Source organism: Gopherus evgoodei, chromosome 8 (genome assembly GCF_007399415.2).
Source record: "Gopherus evgoodei ecotype Sinaloan lineage chromosome 8, rGopEvg1_v1.p, whole genome shotgun sequence".
NCBI classification, from domain to species: Eukaryota; Metazoa; Chordata; order Testudines; family Testudinidae; genus Gopherus; species Gopherus evgoodei.
In genome coordinates this window covers 82,411,375-82,438,059 of record NC_044329.1, presented here as the reverse complement: position 1 = coordinate 82,438,059, position 26,685 = coordinate 82,411,375, and the positions used below count along the sequence as shown (strand labels likewise).

The following is a 26,685-nucleotide window of genomic DNA, read 5'->3' as shown; positions in this document are numbered from 1 at the left end:
AGTAATCTATGTAATTCTAATACATTCACAATCCAGCAATTAGTGCTGCCATCTTGTGTATACTCTGCAAGAAAAATAAATTCTAGAGGGAGTCACACAGGAATCAAACTGAAGTGAATGTTTGTAATGAGAACATTGGCAGTGACAGGTTACACAGTTCAATATAACCTAAAAATACCAGCACTCCTGAAGCTTCAAAAGCAGTAGCATGACCTTCAGTCATCCTCACTTCTTAACAGTCAAGTGACAACTGGAAATATATAGAGCCCTTAGATAAATTTTTTAAGGTTCCCAAAACATTAAAATTTAAGGTGGACTCTCAAGATAAAAATGATCATTTTTACCTCCTGCCAAAACAAATGGGCAAGTATACTAAAAACTCAAGATATCAATACTTGAGAATCTGAGATAAATTCAAATTAAATAAAATCAGAACTACACTGTGCTTCAAAATATTTTACAGTATGTGGGAACAAGAACTTTGGTTGTATCAAAACTGGTTTGAAGACACCAGTTATCAGGATACATTTAGATCTGCTAACTATATGAAAGTTCATGACCAAGCGAAAATTATGTATCTGTAATCTTTCCTCTATTACCATTGTACAAAAGAAGGGTTGACAGGCAAATGAGAGTATGTATTGGCAGGCTCCCAAGCTTCAGTCATGGTATGTTTACACCGAAGTTACTAGTGTGACTGCAGATTACACAGACATACCTGAGCTAGCTTTAATTTGGCTTGCTTGTGTACCCGGAGCACTGACGCTACAACAGCGTACGCTACAATAGTGTGCGCTCCAATGTGGGCTGTACAAACCAACCTGGAACACTAGTGATTACTTGCATGACTAGCCCATGCTGAAGCATGTGTTGCCATGGCTTCACTGCTCTAATACTGGAACTAGCTAGATTAAAGCTGACTCTGGTATGTCTACATGAAGCAGCAATCACACCATGATTGCAATGTAGACAATACCTTCAATCATTTTAAAAAGCAAGCTAAGTTTAGTAGAATTAAGAAAACCTATGAACTTTTTTAGAAAAAACAAGGATTAAGAGAAAGGACTCTTGATTACTAATGTGAGCCAGCTTCCAGGATATTAGATACTAGAGGTCCTGAATGAGAAACTGATTTTAATTAGTTCCCTTTCAGGATAAATTATCCACAGCCCCTCGATGGAGTGTCTTCCTATATGTTCACCATTATTTCCCAAAATGGGTATAAATTGTAGGGGACTAAGGGAACAGCATGTTGAAGCTGGTTTTAACTGAAGAGGAAGTCTCAGGAAGACCCTGGGCTTTTCATAAGAGGGTGGAGTGAGGAAGAAGAGAGGTTAATAGAACAGAAGTCATTTTATATCTGTGCAGCCTTAATTTGGCCCCCTTGTGCATATGCGTTTTGATGGATCGTGCTCAGTTAATGAGCAGCTGGACCTGATATCAAGATTCCTTCTAGCCCTTCGTTTCTAAGATTTTCTTTTATTCTCATTGTTTAGTGTGTCTCTCCATGCCTTATTTATTGCACACTATTCAAACCCTGCTCTGAAGAAGGAATGATTTCATCAGGGGCTTTTCTATGGTGCTCACTTAGTATGTGAAGCACTCATACTACATTTATCTTTGACATCCTTTTTAAATGAGGATGCGTGGAGAATGGACTTATCTGTATTTAATAAACCTATGCACTTCATGTCATTCAGGCATGTACCAAGGAAGACTGCATGGGGAAAACAATGAGCACTCTACTAATTGGGAAATGTGCACCAACCAGGCTAGGTTAATTTTTCCCTGGCCCAAGGCTAGCATCAAAGGGACAACAAGCTAGTGAGGAAATGGGGTGAACAGGCAGCAGCAGCTAGACAGGCAGAGAATACGCCAGTCTCCACCAGGCCAGGAGCAAGGAGTCTGGGCTTAGTGGAACGTTGTTTCCCATATCTTGCAAGGAAAGAATGGAGTTAAGACCCAGGCGGACAGGCTTTTTGTTTGTACATCTTTGCTTTGCTTGATGAGTAAGTAGTGCTTTGTTTTGAAGAAACTAGGACTTAATCAGTCACTGGCTCCTGAAGAAAGAGGGCATGCAGGTGCCAAATACAGTCAGGCCTGTCTATTCATAACAGTTTGAGACTGCATCTCTAGGATGCATTCATTTACAAACAGGTAGGATCACATGGTTCTGTCCAGAGATGAGTTAAAAGTAGTGAAATGCATCACCAGTGACATTCACCTGAAGGACTAAACAGTCTAAATTGCAGCTCACCTATAATGGGACAAGGGGAATACTGATGGGGAGGAATTGAAGCAGAACAAAGTGTTCAATTATGGTTGCCCATTTCAGATAGCAAGAACCTGATTTTTTTCAGAATACTTAGCCTTACATAGCACTTTATATGTTCAAAGAACAGCTCCTATTAACATCAGTTGCATCTTAAGTGATCGGCACTTTGACACAAGACCCTAGGGTCCGATTTGCAAGACCTCAAGAAAATGAGGAACACAATTAATTGCCATCTGTGAAAAGTCTAGATTAAGTGATATAGGAACTCTACAGCAGAAGAAAGGATAGGATAGAATCCAGTTGTCCATGGCAGCATTCAACTGCCTTAACCATGAGATCTTCCTTTCTCTTGCTGCAATCCCTTTTCTGAGTCACTACACAGTTTTCTACCATAACAAATATGGCAGAGGTTCTACAGCCTCTTTCACCACACAACCCTGATTCATCCCCTGAGCTGGACCATCTTATGCACTGCATCAGGCTGGGTGCCTGTGGAAAATATTAGGATGTGATCATGTATATTAGATCATTATAATGAATGTATACAAGGGACTGAGTTAATGTTGCTCAGGCATTAATGCAACCTTAGTTCTGGTATTTCCTAGCCTGAATGCTTGACTTGGCAACCTTGATGTTCTTTTCATGTAGTTTGTGTGTAATTCCCTAGCTTTTTAAGAAAGTCAACTGCAAACACAATTCCAGCATATGGCATTGTATTGACACCCACATGAGGTCATGAGCAGGGTTGGAATCTTTAGATTCACCTCAAACATTTGGCACTGAAGCTAAGTGAGTAACTGATAGCAACATCATACATGTGGACCAGCACTAAATGGGGATGAGATACCCACTTTGGCAGTGGTTTCACAGATATTTGCTCAGAGCAATAGTGAAAGTTCCACCACCAGGTTCTATTCTAGGCTTTTGGAGCAGGAGTGTGTTCCAGTGGGGAGAGTGTCTTCAGCCACATCCTCTCCAATCTGTCCCAGCCTCCTACCCCAGCTGGTACCTCTCCTCCCACCTGATCTGCCTCTCCATCCCATCTCTCCAGGCTTCCAGTCCCCCTCCTCTAGTTCCTTATGCAATCTGTCTCCTCTTACATTCCCTCATTCCTTGCCCAGCCCAGTCCCAGTCCCCATCTCCCAACAATCTACCTCCTGTCAGGCTTTTGTTTAAGCTTTTATTTAAGTCTGGCAGCTTCCTCCACACTGACTGTGCACTTTAAACTCCTTTTTAGTATCTCTCAAGTGCTCCTTGCTCTCAGTTCCAGTTCCCAGACATCCCAGCTGGGAGCGGCAGTTATAGGGCAAGTCCCAGTGAGTTTCTGCAACCCAGGGGCCAGAGCACACTGAGTTACTCTGTGGGGTTTGTGCATGTACAGTCTGGTCAGCACTAGGACCTGTGAGAGGCTGGAGCATGCACTGTTGGTGTGTAGGGATGGTACAAGTACAGTCCAGTCACATGTAAGAACTGCGAGAGTCTTAAAGCTTGTGCAGTGAGAATCAGAATCTGCAGAGATTGTGTTACTAATGCTGAAGCCTGTCCTGTACATGTCCAAACAGCAATTTCTCAAAGGCTTATAGCTTGGCCAAATTTGGCCAGACTTCCTCAGAGATAGCAAAAAGCATATCCCTTACACAAAGGCTGCACCTCTGCAAATTTCAAGTTCCTTCCCAAAGTAGGTTGGTGCTAGAGCATTTAAAAGAAAAAGCTGCCAGAATTTTAACATGGGTAAAACTTACTTTTGCCAGGTCTCATTCTCTAAAATGGCTGACATGTTTTGGCTGTTATATACCATTTCTTGGCATGAAAAAATTCACTCCAGTTTTGACACAGTTATATAACATCTTATTATAAACAGCAAATGAAATATAGGGCATACCTAATGGACAACGCTATCAACCCTGCCGATAATAGATTATGTTGTTTTCAGAAGACTGATTAGAAAGGATAAAAGTCCATAGCCGAAAGACTAAAGTTTAGGATAAGTACTTCTAAAACACATCTAAATAAAACACAAATTAAGAACTTACTAAACAGATGAAAGGGCTGCAGCCATTTAAATCCTCTCCCCCTTTACAAACATTTCTATATTGAAGTTCTTTATAGATTTAACCCTGAAACTCGCACTGTTCCCCTTCTACACTACTGTATTCCAGTCATGCTAGTCAGCTTATCCATGGAGAGAGCAGGCAGTTACATCAGGATTTGGGCTAATAGTCCATAAAATGGCTAGCAAGCTTCATGTAACAATACAGAAAGATATTGTAGTTCCAGTAGTCTAGACTCAATAGGAAAGTGATTAAAAATTGAGTCCCATAAACTTACAACTTGCTTTAATAAAATACTATTTAAATAGTGTCATAGCTGAATGATCAAATCTTTTTATATATACATTGACAGAAGATTTAGTGGTACCTTTACTTACCCTGAACTTGAGGGAACCTTCCCAATTTTCATCCACACACTTCAAGGATAGCACCTGCATAGAGCTGCAATAGAAGAAATATTTTCTATTTATTAAGTTCAAACTACTAGTTTACTTATATTTGTATCTACTTAATTATCTTCAGGAAAATTCAGTGTTACATGGATAATTTAAATGATGCTTTTTAAGCACAAGTCATCTTACTAGCAACCCATTTTTAATGACTTAACTGGTTAATTATTAACTGTTTTATTGTGTAGAAAGATCACTCCTGTGCTCTTTTTAACCCATTCCTTTCAGGTTAGGGGTTTGTTAAAGAAGTGGATGGGTAGGGTTCTGTGGCCTGCTTTGTGCAGGGGGTCGGACTAGATGATCACATCGGTCCCTTCTGACCCTAGAATCTATGAATCTATCATCCTTGTTTAAAATGGGATAGAGTAATTCCAGTTGCAATACTGTAGCAATAAATTACAGCAATGGCTGTATCTATGCGGATATTATCTAGAACAGTGGTTCTCAACCTTTCCAGACTACTGTACCCTTTCAGGAGTCTGATTTGTTTTGCATACCCCCCCATGTTTAATTTCACTTCACTTTAAAAACTACTTGCTTACAAAAATCAGACAAATATAAAAAGTTTCACAGAGCACAGTTAATTAAAAATTGCTTACTTATGTTTACCATAATTATAAAATCAATTGGAATATAAATATTGTACTTGCATTTCAGTGTATAGTATATAGAGCAGTATAAACAAGTCATTGTCTGTATGAAACTTCAGTGTGCACAGACTTTGCTAGAGCTTTTTCTGTAGCCTGTTGTAAAACTAGACAAATATTTAGATGTGTTGACGTACTCCCTGAAAATACCTCTGCACACACCGAGGTATATGTACCTCTGGTTGAGAACTATGGAATATGAATGGGGGAGGGGAAAGGAAATACAACAAAAGAAAATTCCTCCACAGGAAGATTTTTAATTTTAGAATGGGAACAAATCTACTTTTCAGATACTCTATTAAAATAGTATTAGAATATTTTAATATAACAATAGATAACTAAGGGGTCACAGCCATTGCATGAAGACTGGCTAAATGCTAAACTTCACTATGTCAAAAAGGCAGAAGCTATCACTCAAACTGGGAACAATCCTGACTAATTCAAACAGGTCTGTACTTACTTAAATGTAGGAATGTTTTGCTGTGCATTTTACTTAGGGCTTGTCTTAATGTACAGCAGTGTGCCACTGTAGCACTTTAGTGAAGATGCTACTATGATAACGGGAGAGCTTCTCCCATCAGCTACCATCTCTTGGGCAGCTTGATAACTATGCTATGTTGATGGGAGAAACTGTCTACACTGGGATTTTTCATGCTCCTGAGTGACAGTTATACTAATATTAGTCTGTAATATAGACATGGCCTGAGTATCCATAAAACTAGCAAACACAGAAGAAAGTTTTCAATGCTATAAATCAATCAATAATTCTGAAGACTTCAGTGAAACATTTTCTAGATTTAGAACTAGTCATCTATCTCTTAGGCCACTGGAATCCTCCTTGCAACTCAGGGCTTGTCTACACTACCACTCAGTCGATGCAACTTATGTTGCTCAGGGGTGTGAAAAAAAACAACCTCGACAGATGTAAATTACATCAATTTATAGTGTTTACACTGAACTGCGTTGGCCAGAGACACTTCCCTGCTGACATAGCTTCCATCTCTCACTGAGTGAGTAATTATGTTGAAACCAAGTACAATTTTACTTTGAAAAGTAACTATGTAAAAACAGTATCTTAAACATCTTTTCTCTCATGACAAAAAATAAGCTTTTACTGCTTTCTACTGTTTTCACAACACTGCTAAGATACAATGAACTACAGATTCTGTTGCATCTTGAATATAAACAAGTCTGTTGCTAATATACATTTCTAGAGCTCTTTGGGCTCAGTCAGCAGGCTGCCTTCCATCTTTAAATCTTATGCATCATAACTAAAGGTTCTGAGGCCAAATGATGCTCCTCAGTGATAACTGAAGCACAACTGCTTTTCAGTTCAAGTTCAAATTCAAATATGTTACACCTCAGCTAACCTACTGAAGGCTGGCAATTGTAAACAGAGAATGTTATTTTCTAAGTAAAAAATGTGAGACAATGAAGGATCCGTACAATCCAGTTTTCACAGCAGAACTGCATAAGGTTTGATGTAAAGTGCAGAGATTATATGAATTGCTTACATTTGTTGGCTTGATTCTGAGCTTGTAATTAACTTACTATTTTCCTCGTTTAAATAGTCATCACTTTGACATTCAGTTTAATTTATTACTACTTCAACACTGACTGGCCACAAAGTAAATTTGTGTCTAGTGTTAGATGTCTCAAAATAATGAACAATGACTATGCTTCATTACCTACAGTAAGGTATTACAAAGTTGACTTAAGGATGGATTTTCAGCTTAGCTTCTGAACCTCTTTCTTGAATATAGAAGAAACATTTCTTTCTTATTTTGTAGATTATCAATCTCAAAGTATGCTACTACTGGCATTCATAAGGACTGAGAGATTTTGCATGATCTGCATTAATCAGCAGTCATTTCCATAGGAAACTGAACCAAACATGTTAAAATAAAGCTACATGCTTTGATAAAAGCACTTTTGACTGTATTTAAATTAAATTGAATCTGGAAACGAAGTTTTTAAAATTAAAATTAGCATTTTGACTCCTGCTAAAGCCCTCTATTTCTGTAGAGCAGCATTTGAGATTAGCAGTGCCTGGTGCCTTCTAACTTCAGTTTTAAATCATGTAGTGACGCTGATTTAAATAAAACTAACTCCATTGATTAAACATTGTACAAACTGTATTTATACAATATTAGAAAAATGAAGTTCACAAACTTAAATCTTGGTGTTCCATAGTCCCAATAAATGTCATTACAAATCAAATACTGTTCATGCAAACCCAGTAGTATCTGAATCGAGCTGTTCTTTTTACCTGGCACATCAACAGTAATTCTGGATTTAGACTTCAGATAGCAAGTAAATTGATGCATAAGGCAAAATAGATTGTAAAGTGCTTTGCCATCCTTATCTTGGCTCTAAGGGCTTGTCTACACTGGCAATTAACAGCGCTGCAACTTTCTCACTTGGGGTGTGAAAGAACACCTTCCCTCCCCCACTGCCCCCATCCAGCAAGCTGCAGTGCTGTAAAGCACAGTGTAAACAGCGCTCCCAGCGCTGGGAGCTATATGCCCCTCATGGAGCTTTTCCCCCCACCCTCTCCCGGTGCTGTGCCCTGACCACACAAGGCACATTAACGTGTAGACTAGCCCTAAGTTTGACAGCAATAAACTTTTTTCCTGTGCAACAAGTTTAAAGTAAATAGATGGGATTATGAAACAGATATGGGAAGTAACAAGGTGCCTCTTTCTAATCACTTTCTGACCATAGACGTTTTTACATTTGTGCATAGCAAAGTAAAGGATCATCACTGATGACTATCAACTTCTAGATCTGATTGTTATAAATAAATATAATTAACTCCTTCCCTGTGAAAAAAGGAATTAGTTGTAATCATGTGTGTAATCCACATGTGTAAATTAGCTTTAAAAAGTTAACCACTCCCCTCAATTTACATAGCAAGTACTCAATTTTTCATGCATATATTCTTGAGGTTAAATCTGCCATAACTGAAGTCCAACTGTACTACAGAAAAGTTGATTCATGATGGGACAAACAAGTGCTCTGTGCCACTTTTCACAGGATGGTTAGACACAGTCAATCAACTTCATTTACAACTCAGGACAAAAGTTGCTTTTGTGAGATACATAGATCCTTTGCATCATCTACAAGCACACAATGTTGTACTTGTTAACATCTATTGCTGCTGCCATCCCATCATAACCAGATTAATGAAATCCACAACACTTGTTTCTGAATAATACGTAACATAGGGAATTGGTTCACAAAGAACATAAGGGAATGATACACCACTCTTATAGAAGTAGTACACATCTAAATTGACTCAGCTGTTCATTACACAATGCTTTTTTTAAATGAGTTGGCTCATTTTAAAAAATGCTTACTTGCTTTTAGTCTTTGAAAGTCATTTTAATGTCACAGAATGAAATAAAGGACTTCCTACAACCAACTATAGTGTCCATTTTAAAATTTGAAATTGCTGTTATGTATACTCACAAGCAGAAGTTAAATTATTTAAAACATTCTCAGTATCTCTTCCCCACTAAGGATTATCATGACATTAAAATTTGAAGTTCTCTCTGTTTTACAGGGCATCAACTTCAGCTAAGATTTCACTCAAAAGCTTTTTTTTTTAAGCACTTAAATGCTAATGTAGAAATCATGGCCCTTTAAATTTAGAGAGGCAGAATGTCATTAATGGAAGTAAAAATAGTTATTCAGAAAAGAAACAGTGCACATTATCTATAGAATGCCACTCACAGGAAGATATCATTGTTTTACACTGGTACAAATCATCCACCACTGAAAGGCAAAGAAGCCAACACGATAGAGTGTTTCTGGCGGTGAACTAAAGAGTAATTTCTTCAAATGAAGTTCCCAGTCACTTGTAAATAGTTTCTGTGGACATAATCCAATTAGCCAGTTTCCAGTTTGAGTAATGGCAGAGTTACAGTGCCAGAGTCTATGCTGGCAGAGTTACAGTGCCACTAAGAGCACTGAAGGGAAACCACTGTGTGTTCAGTCAGCTGCCTGCACAATAGCGTGTTGACACTCCCAGCACTTGCAGCAGTATTCAGAGCATTGCACTCTGGGGAGCTATTCTACAGAGCATTTCTTCCTCTTCTGCCGCTAAGAATTGTTGGAGGACTGAGGGGGTTGCCAGGCATCTTGGGTCCTGTCCCAATGCCCCATGATGCATTGCTTCACACCCCCAGCAATCCCTGTGCTTCTGTCCGCATTTGGCACCATTTTTCAATTGTTTATGTACGGCACACTCTGCCTCTTTTGGGCTGCAGGAATGGATCCCCAAATGTTGACCAGTATGCTGCTGCTTGAAGTACAAAGGCAAGAGGAGTGCAACATTGATCTTTCCATGCAGACTACCTATGACACAAAATTGCTTGTGGCATTCACAGAGATGCTGACCACAGTGGAACATCGCTTTTGGGATAGGGAAACAAGCAGAATGGTGGAATCACATAGTGATGCACGTCTGGGAAGATGAGCAGTGGCTGCAGAACTTTTGGATGAGGAAAGCCACATTCATGGGACTGTGTGGTGAGCTACCCCAGCACTGCGGTGCAAGGACACAAAAATGAGAGCTGCCCTGCCACTGGAGAAGCGTGTGGTGATTGGACTGTGGAAGCTGGCTACTCCAAACTGCTATTTATCGGTCACTAACCAGTTCAAAGTGGGAGAGTTGACCTTTGGACTCCTGTTGATGGTATGCTGCAGGACCATTAATTGCATCTTGCTCCGAAAGACCATGACAGTGGGCAATGTGCGTGACACTGTGGATGGCTTTACACAAATGGACTTTCCTAACTGCGGAGGAGCAAAAGATGGCACGCATATTCCAATTCTGGCACCAGACCATCTAGCCACCGAATACATTAATCACAAGGGGTATTTCTCAATGGTTCTCCAGGCACTTGTGGGTCACCGTGGGCGTATCACACACACTAACGCAAACTGGTCTGGAAAGGTGCATGCCGCAAGCATCTTTTGGAACACTGGTCTGTTCAGGGAGCTGCAAGCAGGGACCTTCTTCACGGATCAGAAGATCACAAAATGCCCATTGTGATCCTGGGAGTCTCTGCCTACAATCATAATGCCATGACTTATGAAGCCATACATGGGGCAACTTGACATCAGCAAGGAGTGGTTCAACAATAGGCTGAGCAAGTGCAGAATGACTGAGTGTGGCTTTGATCATTTAAAGGCCCGCTGGCACTGCCACTGAGAAGCTGGACTTGGCTGATGACAATATTCCTATGCTTATAGATGCATGCTGTACATTTCAGAATATTTGTGAAGGGATGGGTGAAAGCTTCACTCAGGGCTGGATGTGGAGGCTGAGTCTGAACAGCCAGAGACCAGGGTTATTAGAGGGGTGCAGCGCGGGGCCACAAGGATTAGAGATGCCTTGAGGCAGCAGCTTGAAGCTGAAAGCCACTAATTTGTTGCTACGCTTGAGAGTGCAATGCTTGTAATGCTAGGAGGAGGTTGTGATTGGTGTAGACAATGCAATAGGAAGGTTTAACATAACTGCTTTGCAGGGCTCTGTTTGCTATCAATTAATAGAATAAAGATTTGTTTTCAAACCACCACAATTTTTATTCAAAAACAACCACCAGAGGAGAAAGTCAAAACAAAAATCAGCAGTGAGGGGAAGGGAAGGTGCCAGGAGGAGGTGGGGTCCCAGGATGGCTAAAGATTTGTGCGTATCCAGGGATCATATCCAACCTTCTCCTTCAGAGTACAATGCAGTGGGTACTGAACTTCAGCAAGGCCAAACTGCAGAGGGATGGGTGTTGAGTGTAGTGGTTACTGGGAGTCCGCAGTGCTGGAATGTGAAGGGGAAAGAGTGTACCCACAGCATTCCAGACTGGAGCCAGGAGGTTAAGTGTGTTTTGGGAGTGTTGGGGGGAAGCATGGGAATGAGTTTTTTGCTACAGCAGTTGCAGAGCAAGGCAGGCATGGAGCTGCTCAGTTTGCAGTGCTAGCATCACCTGCAGCGTGTCTGCTTGGTGCTCCATAACATTTAAGAGCTGCTCCGTGGCTTCATTCTGGCATGCCACCTTCTCCTTTCAGTCCCTCTTCTCACTGTCCCACCACTCCTTCAGTTCTTGTTTCTCAGCTATGGAGAGCATCATAACATCATGGAGAAAGTCCTCTTTTTTTTTTTTTAATTCTGCGCAGCTGTTCAGATGCTGATAAAGAGGGAGGCTGGGCTCCCAAAATCATCGCTGAAGTTTAAATGCAACATTTTACAGAAGCAGTCTTGTTTGCAACACACAGACCACTGATTCAGTGATTTAAAACACAGCCAGTATTCTCATACCTGTCACGCTAACTGGCTGACCCCAGGCAACCACACATGAGCCACGACACCCCCAAAATGGTGAGTAGCTGCATGGGCAAGGTAAATCACTCTTCCCGGACCCTGCTGTACACTGGGCATGTGGCTCTTACGGAGAGCCAGTACTATAGGGGGGGGGCCTGATAATCATTCCTGTCCCTACAGGATGTGATCATTATGGAAACTATCTCACTGCCATGGGTGAGCAGGGAATCAAGGGAGGGTCTTCTCCAAGACTCCGGCTTCTGCCCTAGTCCCTATGCAGCTTGCCTGTGTGCAGCAATGCTGTGTCTCTCTTCCCCTATGTGATGGCACAGTGGCATGGGAAAGTTACCATTAATGGGGCAAGAAACAAAGTAGCTCTGCCAAAGAACCTGCAGAAGCAGATTGCCCAGTATCTCCATGAGTTTCCTGAAGATCTGAAGCAAATTCCTGTGAAGTGAGGGAGTCAGTCCGTTCCACTGCTCAGATTAGGCATGTGGTGAGAGACAAATCTTTCTGCAACCCTCCTTCCCCCAAAACTCGCTTCAGTGATTCCCAAAATGAAATTAATGTACCAGGGGCCTCCTCTCCTGTTTGCGCTTTGCCAAGATCTGACAGCTGTGACTGCCTAGTCTCCTTTGGGGTAGAAAAGAGCTCCTGGCTGCATGCATCTCTGACCTACAAGTCATCCTCTGCCTCTGGGTCCCCCCTCTCCGTCCCCCTCCACATCCTCATGCAAGATTTCCTCCTCCTGGCTCAGTCCACTCTCGAGTGGCATGTGAGCCACCGAAGTATCTAGTGTTCTTCGCAGTGAAGTTGGGGTTGTCGCTGAGTATCAGGTCCAGCTCTTTGTAGAACTGGCAGCTTGTGGGCGCAACACTGGAGCGGCAGTTTGCCTCCTGAACCTTTGTGGTAGGCATTCTGTAGCTCCTTCACTTTGACCCTGCACTGCAGTGTGTCCTGGTCATGGCCCCTTTCTCTCATTCATCAAGAAATCTGTCCATAGGTATCATAATTCCTATTGCTGGAGTGCAGCTGGGACAGGACAGCCTCCTTTCTCCAAATGCTAATGAGGTCCAGCAGCTCAGCATTACTCCAAGCAAGGAATCGCCTGGTGCATGGAGCAGGCATGGCCACCTGGAAAGATGCACTGAGACCACTGCATGCATCACCAAGAAAACAGGAAGGGGACTTTCAAAATTCCAAAGAAATTCACAGGTGGGGAGGATGATTGGATGAGAGCAGGGCAGCAGAGTTCAAACCTATGACCAGAGAAGCAAGAACAGGCATTGTGGGACACATCCCAGAGGCCAGTCGCAGTGCTGTAATCGACCACAGTTTACACTGGCACCGCAGCACTCTAGCCCCAGCACAGAAAGCTGTATGCCTCTCAGTGGGGTGGTTTTTTACAGCACTGCAACTGCGCAGTTTCTGCGCACTAAGTGGCTTGGCAGCATGTACTACCTCAGGAGTTAAAGCGTAGAAAGCGGCTTTACTGCACAGAAACTTGCCAGTATAGACAGGGCTTCTGACGGAGCTTACATCTGAATTATAAAAACTATCATAGAAGCTGTAGTGAACTGAATAGAATTTCTGCTCTCTCATAGAAATATAGCACCCCAACTAGCACAGATCACCCCCATCATCTTGCTATCGGTTTAGATCAATGCTAACTTAGGAGAGAGAGAGAGAGTTTCACACTGCCAATATTACTTTCTATAGCACCTATGATTTCCATGCAAGTTTTCTATCCAGATACTGAGCTGGCATGATCTTGTTTAGACCAACATCTAACTCAGACATACTTATAATTTTATGGCTGGCTGTAACACAGCAGTGATGACATTTTGAAAAACATAAAATGGATTGTTGAGATACAATAGTCAACTAATAATCATCCATTTTTAAGTACCTAGATAATCTGATAGCAACTTTTTTAAACAAAATGACTTCTGAAATCAAAAATTGCTGTGGCATTTGCCTATCTGTTGCACTCACTGGTTTAAAGACCTTGACAAAAAATGTTTTAAGAATACTGGGAATAAGAATCCTGAACTTTACCAAAAAAGAAGTAACAAATAATACTTGTGTGTTGAGAATTTCCAGTTGCCTCAGTTACAAATGTATGATCTAGTAAAATAATTCACTATCAAACCATCTCTTCATAAACCAAATTTGACTGACTCTGCCTTATATGAAATTGGAATTCTAAATCAGATTCTCTCATTTTGTTTTTTCCATACTGACATTTGAAATCCTTTAGTATGACAGCAATAATTCTTCTCAATTTGAAGATACTGCAACATATGGACAAAGAACTAGGGTAATTGATTTAACAATCATACATTGTCCTCTTTTTGGAGGAGGTCATTTAAACAGATTAGGTTATGCATGTTGCCAAAATGACCCTAAGCTTCCTGACAGACACAAAGTTTACAGGAATCAGTAGAATACAAGGAAGTAATTGGAGAATTTTGTTCCAAGGGGTATTATGAATTATTGCTCTGTAAATGAGAGAGCCAAAAGTCCATTTCTGCATAATTCCTAACTTGACATCAGACTAAATCTGGTGACAAAAACCACTCTCATTCAAACTTCACCCAGGGGTGGGGGGAAGGAGGCAGAGGACAAAGTGGGGGAGAAGTCAGGCTCTAAATGAGAGCTAAAAATGTAAAGGTCAGACGATCAAAAGGCATTGTTGTCTGGTGGTGTTCCTGTCTTCATGGCCATGTGTATTCAGAGGAATTTGCCAATCAACCCTTGTAGCAGAATTCTGCTGCAGAATCTAAACTTTCATTTATTTTAAGTTTAAAGTCTAGCCTTTGATTTTTGAAAGAGCATGCCAAACACACAAAATGTATACTAGTTAACATCCTTAAGATAAATGAGGGCAGTTTATACCTTTTCAGGACTAATGACTGTCAGATAAACACTGCTCCTCATTGCAGCAGAAACATCTAGTTCTTGAGTGCCCAAGCATCCAACTCTTTGCTAACCTGTTGCCAAAATCTTCAGCTTGCCTAACAACGTATGCAGTGTAGTTATGCTTTGTGACTACAAAAGTTTGAAGCATACTGAAAGTTTAGGGACAGTGTAAAATTGAATACTAAAAAATAAGTTAACATGGTCCTGATTGTATTACACATCTTGATATTTAATACATTTCTTTAGACTTACTAAAACACTAGTGGGCCTTGCTGCAGAGTTTAGCTTCATCTTATCTGTAATACTTCAAAAATGTGTACATGAAAGACCAACTGGCTGCCTTACACAATTCTAACACAGAGGCCTCATCCCTCTCTGGCTGAGAGGTAGCAATAGCTTTGGACTGAGGTCTTATTCAGTGAAACTGGTGAGGGAAGACCCTATGCTACACAGGACCAGAAATTCCATTGGATTATGATGGTCGTGAAGGTACCTAGACCAGCCCCTTCCCAAAGCACCACCTCTGATTTTCAAGATAAAATACCATATTTCTCAGATAGAATGACGGGTATTGTTGTCCCAGAGGTGGAAAGTGGAAACCAAGTATTTCATTATTAGAGCCATACCAATTTTATGGCTGTGAAAAACATGTTACAGACAGTGAAATCTGATTCCCTCCCCCCCCCCCCCCCCAGCTGCTGCTTGGAGCCCAGGCTCCTAACTGCTAGTCTCGACACGTTGGGGAGGGACAGTTGTCCTCCTCCTGTATGGCTGCTCCTTGTAGTGAGCTCAGACCCACCTCCAGAGGCAGCACAGAAATGAGGGAGGAACATCCTCACTTCTGTGCTGCAGCAGCCTGGGAGCTGGGCTCCAGGCTTCCATTCTTCTACTCCTTCTCCTCCCCCCCTCGCCCTGCCCCTTTTCTCCCTGCTGTGGCTCTAGGTGCTAAGCTCGAGGCTTCCACCCCTCAGCTGGCGCAGTCTGGGCTCAGAGTGATCCAGTCAGGGCTTCCACCCTGGGGCTTCTTCTGGGGCTAGGGCACCTATTTTTTCCAGGGGAGCCCCAAATTGGCTGGGGGTGCCTACCTTAATCTGTCCCTGCCGTGGACTAGCAGCTAGGAACCCACGGCAGCATGGGGGAGATGCTACCCACCTCCATCTTTGGGAACCTACTGTGCTGCCTTCAGAGCTCCCTGCAGCTAGAGAAGTGACAGTGGAAATCTTGGGACCCCTTCTACAACAACTTTGCAACCCCCCAGGATTTCATTTTGGGTCATGACTCAAGGCACAAGACTGTGAAATGTCAGATGTAAACATCTAAAATCATGAAATTGACCAATTAAAAACTCTTCTGGCTATGAAATTGACCACGATGGAGCATGAAGTTGGTAGGGCCCTATTCATTACTAAAAGAATAGGGATGATCATGTCAACATTCCCCGAAAGACTGGACACCTGTTGGAAGCAAGAGCCAAAGGGAAGCATGTTTAAGTGGATAAGAAATCATACTGGAACTAGAAGATATAGATGGATGTCTGGTAAACATTACTAGCCAGAACAAAAAAACCTACAGATATCTATAACAAGTGTTGGCACACCCCCACCCCATAAAAGGACTATATGCTAGTCATCTCTGAAAACTAGTGAATAGAACCAGTTTTATTATTTTATACTAAGTTCAGTTAGTGTACGTAATGAAGTAAATTGGCAAAGTATGGGAAACTATCTATTTTGCAGTCTTAACATTAGAATCCATTGTCTAAATAACTTTTAATGTCCCTCATCCCAGGAGGGCCAGCACAGCCCACAAACTACCTCCTTGTTCTCCAGGATCTTTCACTAGAAAAGGGTCTAGCATGACTAAGAACCTTGAAAATGTTAACAAAATGTAAAAAAGCAGTTATGTACTTGTTTGCAGAGTCAAATAAAACGTTGAGGTATGACTGTTTACGTTCATTTAACTGGATATTCATTCAGATGTTAACAGTAATACTTTAAGAGTATGTCTGGATTATTAAAAGACAACAAGGTTAGGTTAAGCATTAGCTGACTGCATCCTATTCTCTACTGTAGATAAAGATTCACAATTTTTTTAACCTTGCTTTCTACCCTCGATTCCCTCCGCTCCTCAACCTCCGTTTCCTAATGTAGACAAATGTTCTATGGCTATGTCTAGATTAGACAAAGAGGTCAAGGTTAGTCACCACTTTCTACCTACTACAGACACAGATTACCATCTCTGAACATTGATGTAGCTGATTGAGATCCACCTTGGGTTGATTAAAGCATTAACGCAGAGAAAGAGGATCATATTACTAAGAATTATAGTGAGTGGGTGGGCTTGGGAAGAGTACCATTTATTTAACCTCTTCCCTCCACTCCTATCTAAGAGCCATGCCAACAGAGCCTAGTGGGGCACCTAAATCCCATTAATGAGCCCAGACGATCAAGGGTATATTTGAACTTCATTTAATGGGAATCAAAGCTGAAGAACTCTGTGCCTGATCAGTTTGAACATCTGCACAATATTTATTAAAGGCATCTCCTTTATCATCTCAAGTGGACAGAACATGGAAGATCATAGCTACATGACTTCTTGTCCCCAATTTGACCTGCACTCCCCTAAAAATAAACACATTTATTCCATATATGGACTACACATGGAAACTGTTTTTTTTAAAAAACAAAGTTGTAAAGTTGAGTTATTGACTTTTTCAGCTTGAACTAGGCAATTAAGGTCATATGACTCAGTTGTTAGCTTTGTAAATTTACCATTTAGCTCTCATTCGGCAATTTCAAAATTTTATCTGTAATAAAAGTAGGATAACTTATTAATGGGGTACTGAACAAATTTAACTCCTTTTACATGGAAGGACAATGTGAAAACCCCCACTCATGCAATGTATCGGAAGCGAGGGCTACAGTTTTGTAAAGCCACAATTTGATCCTCTCTAAAGGGATTTCACCAGTGTGCATCAAGACATAGGATATACAAAGGATTTTTAATGATAGGATGGAAATAAACTAGTATTTCCACTCACCTGGCACAATTTAGTGGGCCTGATTGTTACACCCATTTTACGCTTAGTGTAATTGCAGTGAACTCTTAACAATTCCACTCAATTTACACTGAGCCAGATGAGACTGTCTCACTAGAAACCATGTATTTAGAATCTCTGGCATATTGACAAGAACAAACTCAGGATGCTTAGACTTAGACAAAAATAATCCTTATTTTGTTGTAGCACTTAAGAGAACGAACCCAATTTAAAAATGAAATTAAAATCAGGTCCCTCAGAAGTAGAATTAGCTCAAAGCACAAAATGCTTTCTATAATCATTCAACTACTCTACTGAAGATTCTTTAGGCAACCCAGAGAAAGTATTCAAATTTTTGTTCAAATTCTTCTTTCTTTTTACATCACCCATAAGTCTATTTAGAAAGTGAACAGTTACAGGAAGCTAGGGCTTTAAGAGGCTATTCTAAAATTGAATCTCATATTAATATTAAACATATAATATTCACAAACAACTTGGTTTTACATTAGTTTAAGGTTGCTCTAATAAAACTAAATCATAATTAGGAAAAGTTAGGTTCTGAAGTCAAGTTTCTCAAATTAGGAAATGTTAGAATAAATGTTGCCCATACAACCTTAATTTGACCCCCTTGTGATTTATTTTATCTTCACAGGACTCCCAATACACTCAAATCTGCTTTGGCAGTGAATTGGGGTTGTGCAGTGAAGGGGTGGCTGTAGGACCTAATTTGTTGCAGAAGTTGGCATGTTTGTTGTGAATGAAGCGAGACTGTAGGAAGAATCCTAGAATATCAGGGTTGGAAGGGATCTCGGGAAGTCATCTAGTCCAACTCCCTGCTTAAAGCAGGACCAATTCCCAGATAGATTTTTGCCCCAGATCCCTAAATGGCCCCCTCAAGGACTGAACACTCAACCCTGGGTTTAGCAGGCCAATGCTCAAACCGAAAAGATGGTCTTTGTAAGGGCAGTTGAATGCCATCCTGGAGACTTGGATTCTGTCCTTGCCTCTGCCACCATGTTCGTATGTGATATTAGGCAAGTCACTTAAGATATGTCAATGCTGCAATTAAAAACCTGCGGTCTCCCGTGTCAACTGACTCTGACTTGTAGGACTTAAACTAAGGGGCTGTTGAATTACAGTGTAGATATTCGGGCTCAGGCTGCAGCTCAGGCTCTAAGACACTGTGAGATGGGAGAGTCCCAGAGCTCAGGCTGTAGCCCGAGCCCAAACATCTACACCACAATTAAACAAACAGACCATTAGCCTGAATCAGCTGGCATGGATCTGCCATAGGTGTCTAATTACAGTGCAGATATGCCCTCACACAAAACTCACCACAGTCACTTCTGCATGTAATTAAAGGCAGTATCAAAGTGCATGCACAAAGGGGCTGAATTAAGGTTTCCTGGGCAACATTCATTCTAGCATTTCCTAACCTTTTCATCCTTAACTTTATATTTCCTTCTTTTATTTATACATGAGCAACCTTAACTAGTTAGTATTTTTGTGAATGCCCTTTGTTAAACAAATGTATGTGCTATTTAAATAATAAAACTTGCTTTCTCTGTATATTGTATTGCTACCACTTTTCTGCAGCTCCCTATTTCACCACTCAGTGCAATATTGACAAATACACTGAAAGTAATTCAATTGCATTCAAACAAAAAAACTTAATGCAATCTCAGTTTTACTGCAATTTCTAAATGACTAGTGAGGAAACAGTAACTTGGGTATGACTTTGCAGTGTGGCTGTTCACATCTGGGCATCAATCAATCCTGCTAACTCTGGTGAAGATATACCCTGAAGAGATTTCTGTTGATCAGGGAAAATCATCTCATGGAAGGAAAAAGCAAAAGATTCCAATGAAGGATCTCTTGCTGTGCTTTATATGGACTGGGAAGGAGGCTTCAACTTCTATTTCTTCAAATCTCCAGAATGTGAGAAACAAAGAACAGAGAAGTCTGGCCTCATCTTGCTAAATGTCACTAAATCTGAAGTGCTTTTGAACCTTGTTCTGGTTTCCTTCTTCTTGTCTGCAATGTTAAAGAGGGTTTTGGTACAAGGAACTAACTGAATTAACAGCCAAATAACAATCACAAATGCTATAACTACCTTAGTGTCAGGCAGAACCTAGAACTGTATATGAGCAGGAAGCTAACTGAAGTAGGACTTCAGAAATGCTTTAGCCTCAATTGCCGACTAACGTATCAAAGAAGGCAATTTTAATACTACTTTGGGTGTTTTATTTCTTCAAAAATTCTCTAGCAACACTGAACTATTAGTCCAAACTGGTGAATTTAAAGATGTAGAAAACAAATTTTCAAGCATTATAGCATGTGAAGTTTAAAATTTCTTACCTAACATAAAACAGGCCAAATGCCAAATTTTACACATTTTTAACCTTGTGCACTATTACATTCAGCCAGTGGTTCTCCAACTGGGAGTCAGGATCCCTCGGGGGCCTCAAGGTTATTACCATTAAGTGTTTTTAATTTATGGGGGCTGGGGGTCCACACTTGGAGGCTTGCTATGTGAAAGAGGTCACCAGTACAGAAGTTTGAGAACCACTGCATTAAGCAGTATGAGGGTGAAAAAGCTGCTGATGAATTTTTCGATATTCTCAGTTCAAATGGCTAAATATACCAATACATCACTAACCTATATTTTTCTAACTAGTCCTCTGCCCATATTATTGGTAGCTCAGAGTGTACAATCTAAGTGCCGTACAACGTAACTTAAAATCCAGGTGCTGAGTTGTCAGCTTATGAACTCCCTGTGGTGAAGACATTTATGCTTTTGGAAAATTTTACTGTTCTTGAGCCACAACTTACAGTCAGTTATATTTGATGATGATTTAGAATAATGGAAGTGCTGCTCCACACAACTCATTGCTGCTTTCTTTAGAACTATGGTTCCCAAACCTTAGTACTGCATTTTCCTTACAGATATTTTAGAAGTTTGTGGCTCCCCACAATTAAGTATTTTTTTAAACCAACTCACTGCAACTTTTTTTCAGCTACATATACTTTAATTATCCAATACGGGTTTTAAAACATGAATTTTTTTGGCATGTTTGGGGACAGCCTAAGATTTCAGTGAGAATGGGTCTGTTCCAAACTGCATAGTTGTACAACATTTGGTTGAATCCGATAGTGCCAGATGTAAGTTGTTTTCAGAGTTGAATTTTTTTCTATATTTAGTTTTCACAGAAATCATGGCTGAAAACCTGAACTGAGGTAACAAAGCAAACGGCAACAGCACTTTTACAGTGCATCACTGAATTCTTCATACTCTCACGTAAGAGAACTCCTGGTTTTATATTTGAAAAATTGGTTTTTAGCATGACAATTTTGATAATTTCTTGAGCCAAGTTACTTCAGCTTGGAATGGAGTAAATTTTTACTGAGAATGGGTTTCAACTCCCTCTATACCTGGAGATTTGTGTTCAACTCCAGGAAAATATTCATCAAAAGTGGGAATACAATCCAGTTTGCTATTAAAGACTAAATATAATCTGATCACTTTCAATCCATTTTTTAAAGAAGTCTGACATGTTCAGAGCATTCAGTTGATCAAATATGTCCATCAGGTAAGCTAACTTAGTCAAGAAGTCCACAATGAAAAAGACCTTGCAGATTGCATGTATACAGGAGGAAAGTTCTGACTGCACAAAATTCAAAGACCATTTTAACACTTTCCCATGTGACAACCACCTGCCTTCTCTGTGAAACAGAAGTTCTGAGTGGTCAGAGCCCATCTGTTTGCACAGCAAATGAAAACGTTAACTGCTTGGGATTTTATAAACAATTTTAATAAGAATGGTGAGGACTTTGTACTTCAGGTTGCAACTTCAACACCAAAACTCAGCAATTAATCATGCAAAATTGTTGCTAGTACCACTCTCTTTATTCATGCTGCAACCTCACTGTTCTTTATGGTCCTGGCTGCGGCCCCCTCTTTCAGGGTCCCACTATAACAGAGCCCAGGCAAGCCTCTCTATCTTCTGCCACTTCTGTGCCCACAAACCAGCCAGACATTTCTGCTTTGGTGCACTCACCCGTGCTCTTTATTTATAGTATAAATTCCTACCACCTTGTAGCTACAGACAGCATCAGCCTCATAGCCTCAGGGACTGCTAAAGAGGCTGGCAGCTGTTCCCTATTTGCCACTTAGGCCTGGGCTTACTCCCCTTTCCTGATTGAAGTTTGCACGACAGAGGTCTGGCTCAAGGTCTCCTAGCCAGCACCATCACATTCACACAGAACCAAGTTAAGACCTTCCATCCATTATGAATTTATCAAGAATCTTGAATATTTCCTTAATGGTAGTTCAAGTTGGGATTTCTTTAAAAGTTCTTCAGCTATTGTCCTGGCTTTGGCAATGGAAGCTCACTGTGAGTAAATAGTAGTAAGGCTGTCTTAAATAAAAAGATAGATAAGTACATGTAAAAATTTCAAGCAAACATTTTTGTTTTAGAACTTCTTTTGCTGGTGTGAGCAAGTCATCAGATATCACTGAGACTTTCTAGTGTTTAATGAAAATTCATTTAATGTTTTTTACAAGACTTTAAATATTTGCTTCTGGGTTAAACTGTATTACCAATTGCACCACTGTTAAAGAACTTTTATTGTTATACTAAATCTTTGGGAACTGATGCTTATAATGGGAGTTCATTTACAAAGCAAATGCTGTAGCTATTTTGAAGACGGTCTTTTTATGATACTATGCCACTCAGTTGAAAATGTGACAGATTTAAAAATCAGAAGAGACTTTTCACTCCTTCCACCACTATCAAATTGGGTTAGTCTACTCTTCAGAGCTTGAGCTTTAAAAACCTGGCAAATCCAGGCTGTGCAGTTCCAAGCAATAGTTTTACACATGAGTTTAACAGGATAAAACCTTCTGAAGTGTGTGTGTGTATATATAAGTGATTTTTAAAAGATCACTACAATACGATGCTGTATCTTATAACCATAGTAAAATGATCCAGTATTAGATATGAAATAAGTAGAAAAGTCAACCCTTATCTATTTTCTTATCCAATTTGTAAATGCAACTAGTACTAGTGCTTCCTTGATTAATCACTAGGCCATTCTGATCTAGTCTCATGGGCTTTATCAAATTGGTACTTAATGAGCCAGCTTCAAATCAGAAACGTGATTTGACAGTTTCTTCAACAAGGCAGCAGACTGAGTAAGAAAGGACAGAAGGATACTCCAAATGAGAATTGAACCCTACCAGTCTCATTTCTTTAATGAACTTGCCACAAAACCCAAGCAAGAAACCTGTGGCAGAGTAAATCGATATAAAAAGATAGCTTTCTTTCACCAGGGAAATCAAGTAGTACCTCATATCATTTCTATTTCCCTTTGAATATACAGCATATCCTGTTGGATAGCTTTACTGAAATGGAAACTCTCGACATATACTGTAAAGCCTTGAGCCTCCAAAGACTTGTGAGCATACTTCACTTTACACATTATAATCTCTATGAAGTTACTGTGGGTATGTCTACATTACGGGATTATTCCGATTTTACATAAACCATTTTTTAAAAGATTGTATAAAGTCGAGTGCACGTAGCTACACTAAGCACATTATTTCGGCGGCACATTATTGCACTGTGGGTAGCTATCTCGTAGCTATCCCATAGTTCCTGCAGTCTCCCCCGCTCATTGGAATTCTGGGTTGAGATCCCAATGCAAAAACAGTGTCGTGGGTGATACTGGGTAAATGTCGTCACTCAATCCTTCCTCTGTGTAGCAATGGCAGACAATCACTTCGCGCCCTTTTTCCCTGGATTGCCCTGGCAGACGCCATAGGATGGCAACCATGCAGCCTGTTTAGCCTTTTGTCACTGTCACCGTATGTGTACTGGATGCTGCCGACAGATGCGGTACTGCAGTGCTACACAGCAGCATTCATTTGCCTTTGCAAGATAGCAGAGACTGTTACCAGCTGTAGCACCGTCTGCAATTGGAAATTGGCGATGACGGTTATCAGTCCTTTTGTACCATCTGCTGCTGTCATGGGTGCTCCTGGCTGGCCTTGCTGAGGTCGGCCAGGGACGCATGGACAAAAATGGGAATGACTCCCCAGGTCATTCCTTTCTTTATGTTTTGTCTAAAAATAGTCAGTCCTGCCTAGAATATGGGGAAACTGTATTAGAGAACCAGAGAGCACAGCTGCTCCAGGTCAGAGCCCCAGAGATCCCACAGAAATGATGATGCCATTCTAGGGGTGCCCCTGCAACAACTCCACCTGTTGCTTCCCTCCTTCCCCAACCCTCCTGGGCTACCGTGGCAGTGTCCCGCCCATTTGTGTGATGAAGTAAAAGAATGCAGAAATAAGAAACACTGACTTTTTAGTGAGATAAAATGAGGGAGAGGCAGCCTCCCGCTGCTATGATAGTCCAGGCAGTACAGATTCTTCATTAGACATGAAAGGGGGGAGGGAGGGCTGATGGAGCTCAACCCCCAGTTGCTATGATGGACCGTTTTCAATCCTTTTGCACTGTCTGCCAGGAATGACCAGGAGTCATTCCCACTGTTTCCCAGGCGCCCCTGGCCGACTTCATCGAGGCCAGCCAGGAGCACTCACGGGATGATGATGGTTTTCCACCATTTTGCAGTGCCTGCCATCAGGAAAGGAAGGGGAGGGGATGCTGCTGTTCAGCACCGTGTCTATCAGCAGCATGCAGTAGACATATGGTGACACTGAAAAAAGGAGAGAGATGATTTTTTTCCCTTTTCTTTCACGGGGGGGGGGGGGGGAGTAAATTGATGAGATATACCCTGAACCACCCGGGACAATGTTTTTGAATTAGGAGCTCAGCCAAGAATGCAAAAGCTTTTTGGGGACTGTGGGATAGCTGGAGTCCTCAGTCCCCCCTCCCTCCCTCCACAAGCATCTATTTGATTCTCTGGCTTTCCATTACACTTGTCACGTGGGACTGTGAGTCCCTGCTGTGGCCTCTGTCTGGAGATTTTTTCAAATGCTTTGGCATTTCGTCTTCTGGAATGGAGCTCTAATAGGACAGATTTGTCTCCCCATAAAGCATATTTGGGGTTGGGAAGGAATTTTCCTCCAGGGCGGATTGGCAGGGGCCCTGGAGGTTTTTCGCCTTCCCCTGCAGCGTGGGGCACGGGTCGCTTGCTGGTGGATTCTCTGCAGCTTGAGGTCTTCAAACCAATTTTGAGGATTTCAATAACTCGGTCCTGGGTTAGGGGTTGTTATAAAATTGGATGGGTGGGGTTCTGTGGCCTGCCTTGTGCAGGAGGTCAGACTAGATGATCATATTGGTCCCTTCTGACCTATGAGTCTATGAGATCCAGTATCTCCCATACAGTCTGTGCTGATCAGCGCTCCACACTGGGCAAACAGGAAATGAAATTCAAAAGTTCGCGAGGCTTTTCCTGGATACACTGGCCAGTGCATCAGAGTTCAGATGGCTTTCCAGAGAGGTCACAATGGTGCACTGTGGGATACCGTCTGGAGGCCAATACCGTCACTTGCGGCCACACTAACTTTAATCCGACATGGCAATACCGATTTCAGCGCTACGCCTGTCGTTGGGGAGGAGTACAGAAATTGGTTTTAAGAGCCCTTTATATCGATATAATGGCCTTTGTTGTGTGGACGGGTGCAGTGTTAAATCGGTTTAACACTGTTAAGTTCAGTATAAATGTGTAGAGTAGACCAGGCCTGTGACTACTGATCTGCTTACTCCCCTCACTCCCAATGTCTTGGACGGAGCTAGAATTTCACCAGCTGTAAGTTTAAATACATACATAAATAAGCCTTTGCAACACCAGAACCCAAAATTGGGAGGCCTAAGAAATGAATTACTACAAAGAGAAATCCCTCTAATTCCACAATACACATTTTCAGCATGTCCCAGTATAAAATTTTATTACTCTTAAAAACAGCTATACAAGCAAGTATTCTTAAAGTGTTCTTAAACACTACATTCTAAATGAAGTTGTTCACTGCCCAAATTAACCTCCAGGCTGTGTTTCTATAGGGCAATTATTGTGGAATACATGACTACGAATATTGAAACAGGTTTTCACACTGTTAGTTTGTTAGATGTAATTAAGAAAATCAATGGTAAAATGTTTTATTTTTGCATTTCTCTAGAAACATTAAGTCAAGATGATAAAACAGAAGTTTGCGTATGAAATGCTTTGACAAAATGCTATACAAAATACTAGTATTGTGTAGATTGGAGAATTTTCTTAAACATATGCCCTTTAGTGCAAGAAAGTTAAGATGATTCACAGGACATTTGAATGTAAAAATTAAGATTTCTTTAACTTCAGGTAGGGTGGCATCTCTCATCACCCTCAACTGTTAGAAATTATAATTGTCATTTTTCTCAGAGAATGACTAAGCTACATCTAGATGCATATGCCTACAATATCCAACTTGGTGGTTATGTCCAATCTAAAGCATTCTCAAACTGGAAACACAATAACCCAGAGTGAAATTTATAATACTTGAGAAATGGTCTTGCAGAGTCTGATTATAATTGGTGAACAGATTATGTAGTGCAAAGAACTGATGTTACACAATTAAGCTTCAAATAAGTACTAGAGTGCACTGATCTTCACTGGGTAACTTAATCTTGGCTATAGATTTTACTAGTGCAACGGTATCCAAGGTCTGACCTCTAAGGATATATCTTTGGAAAATTACCCCAGCATTCTCTCAGTAGGCATATAGGATGGGTTAGAGTCAGAGCTGAAAAGATCGAATGTTGCAGCTGAAAAGTACACCTCTACCCTGATATAACACGACCCCATACAACACGGGTTCACATACAATGTGGTAAAGCTCTGACACACTGCTCTGAGCAGCGTGTTAAGGGTGCTGGGCCAGGCCAGGGCCAAGGGCTAGATAAGGGGCAGAGGGTCTCAGAGGTGGTTGGGGTGGTCAGGGGTTCTCCCCCCCCCCCCCCCGAGTCTGGGAGGCAAGCTGTG

The 26,685-nt window shown here is 41.1% G+C and overlaps 1 protein-coding gene across 1 annotated transcript in view; it reads right to left on the bottom strand.

Annotated features, from left to right (window-relative positions):
* The window catches only part of SELENOF (selenoprotein F), a 42,126-nt gene that overhangs the window by 7,805 nt on the left and 7,636 nt on the right, over positions 1-26,685 (bottom strand). The window contains exon 3 of the mRNA XM_030572606.1: positions 4,704-4,767. Coding sequence (XP_030428466.1) covers positions 4,704-4,767 — 64 coding nt within the window. The remainder of the gene's footprint in view (positions 1-4,703; positions 4,768-26,685) is intronic.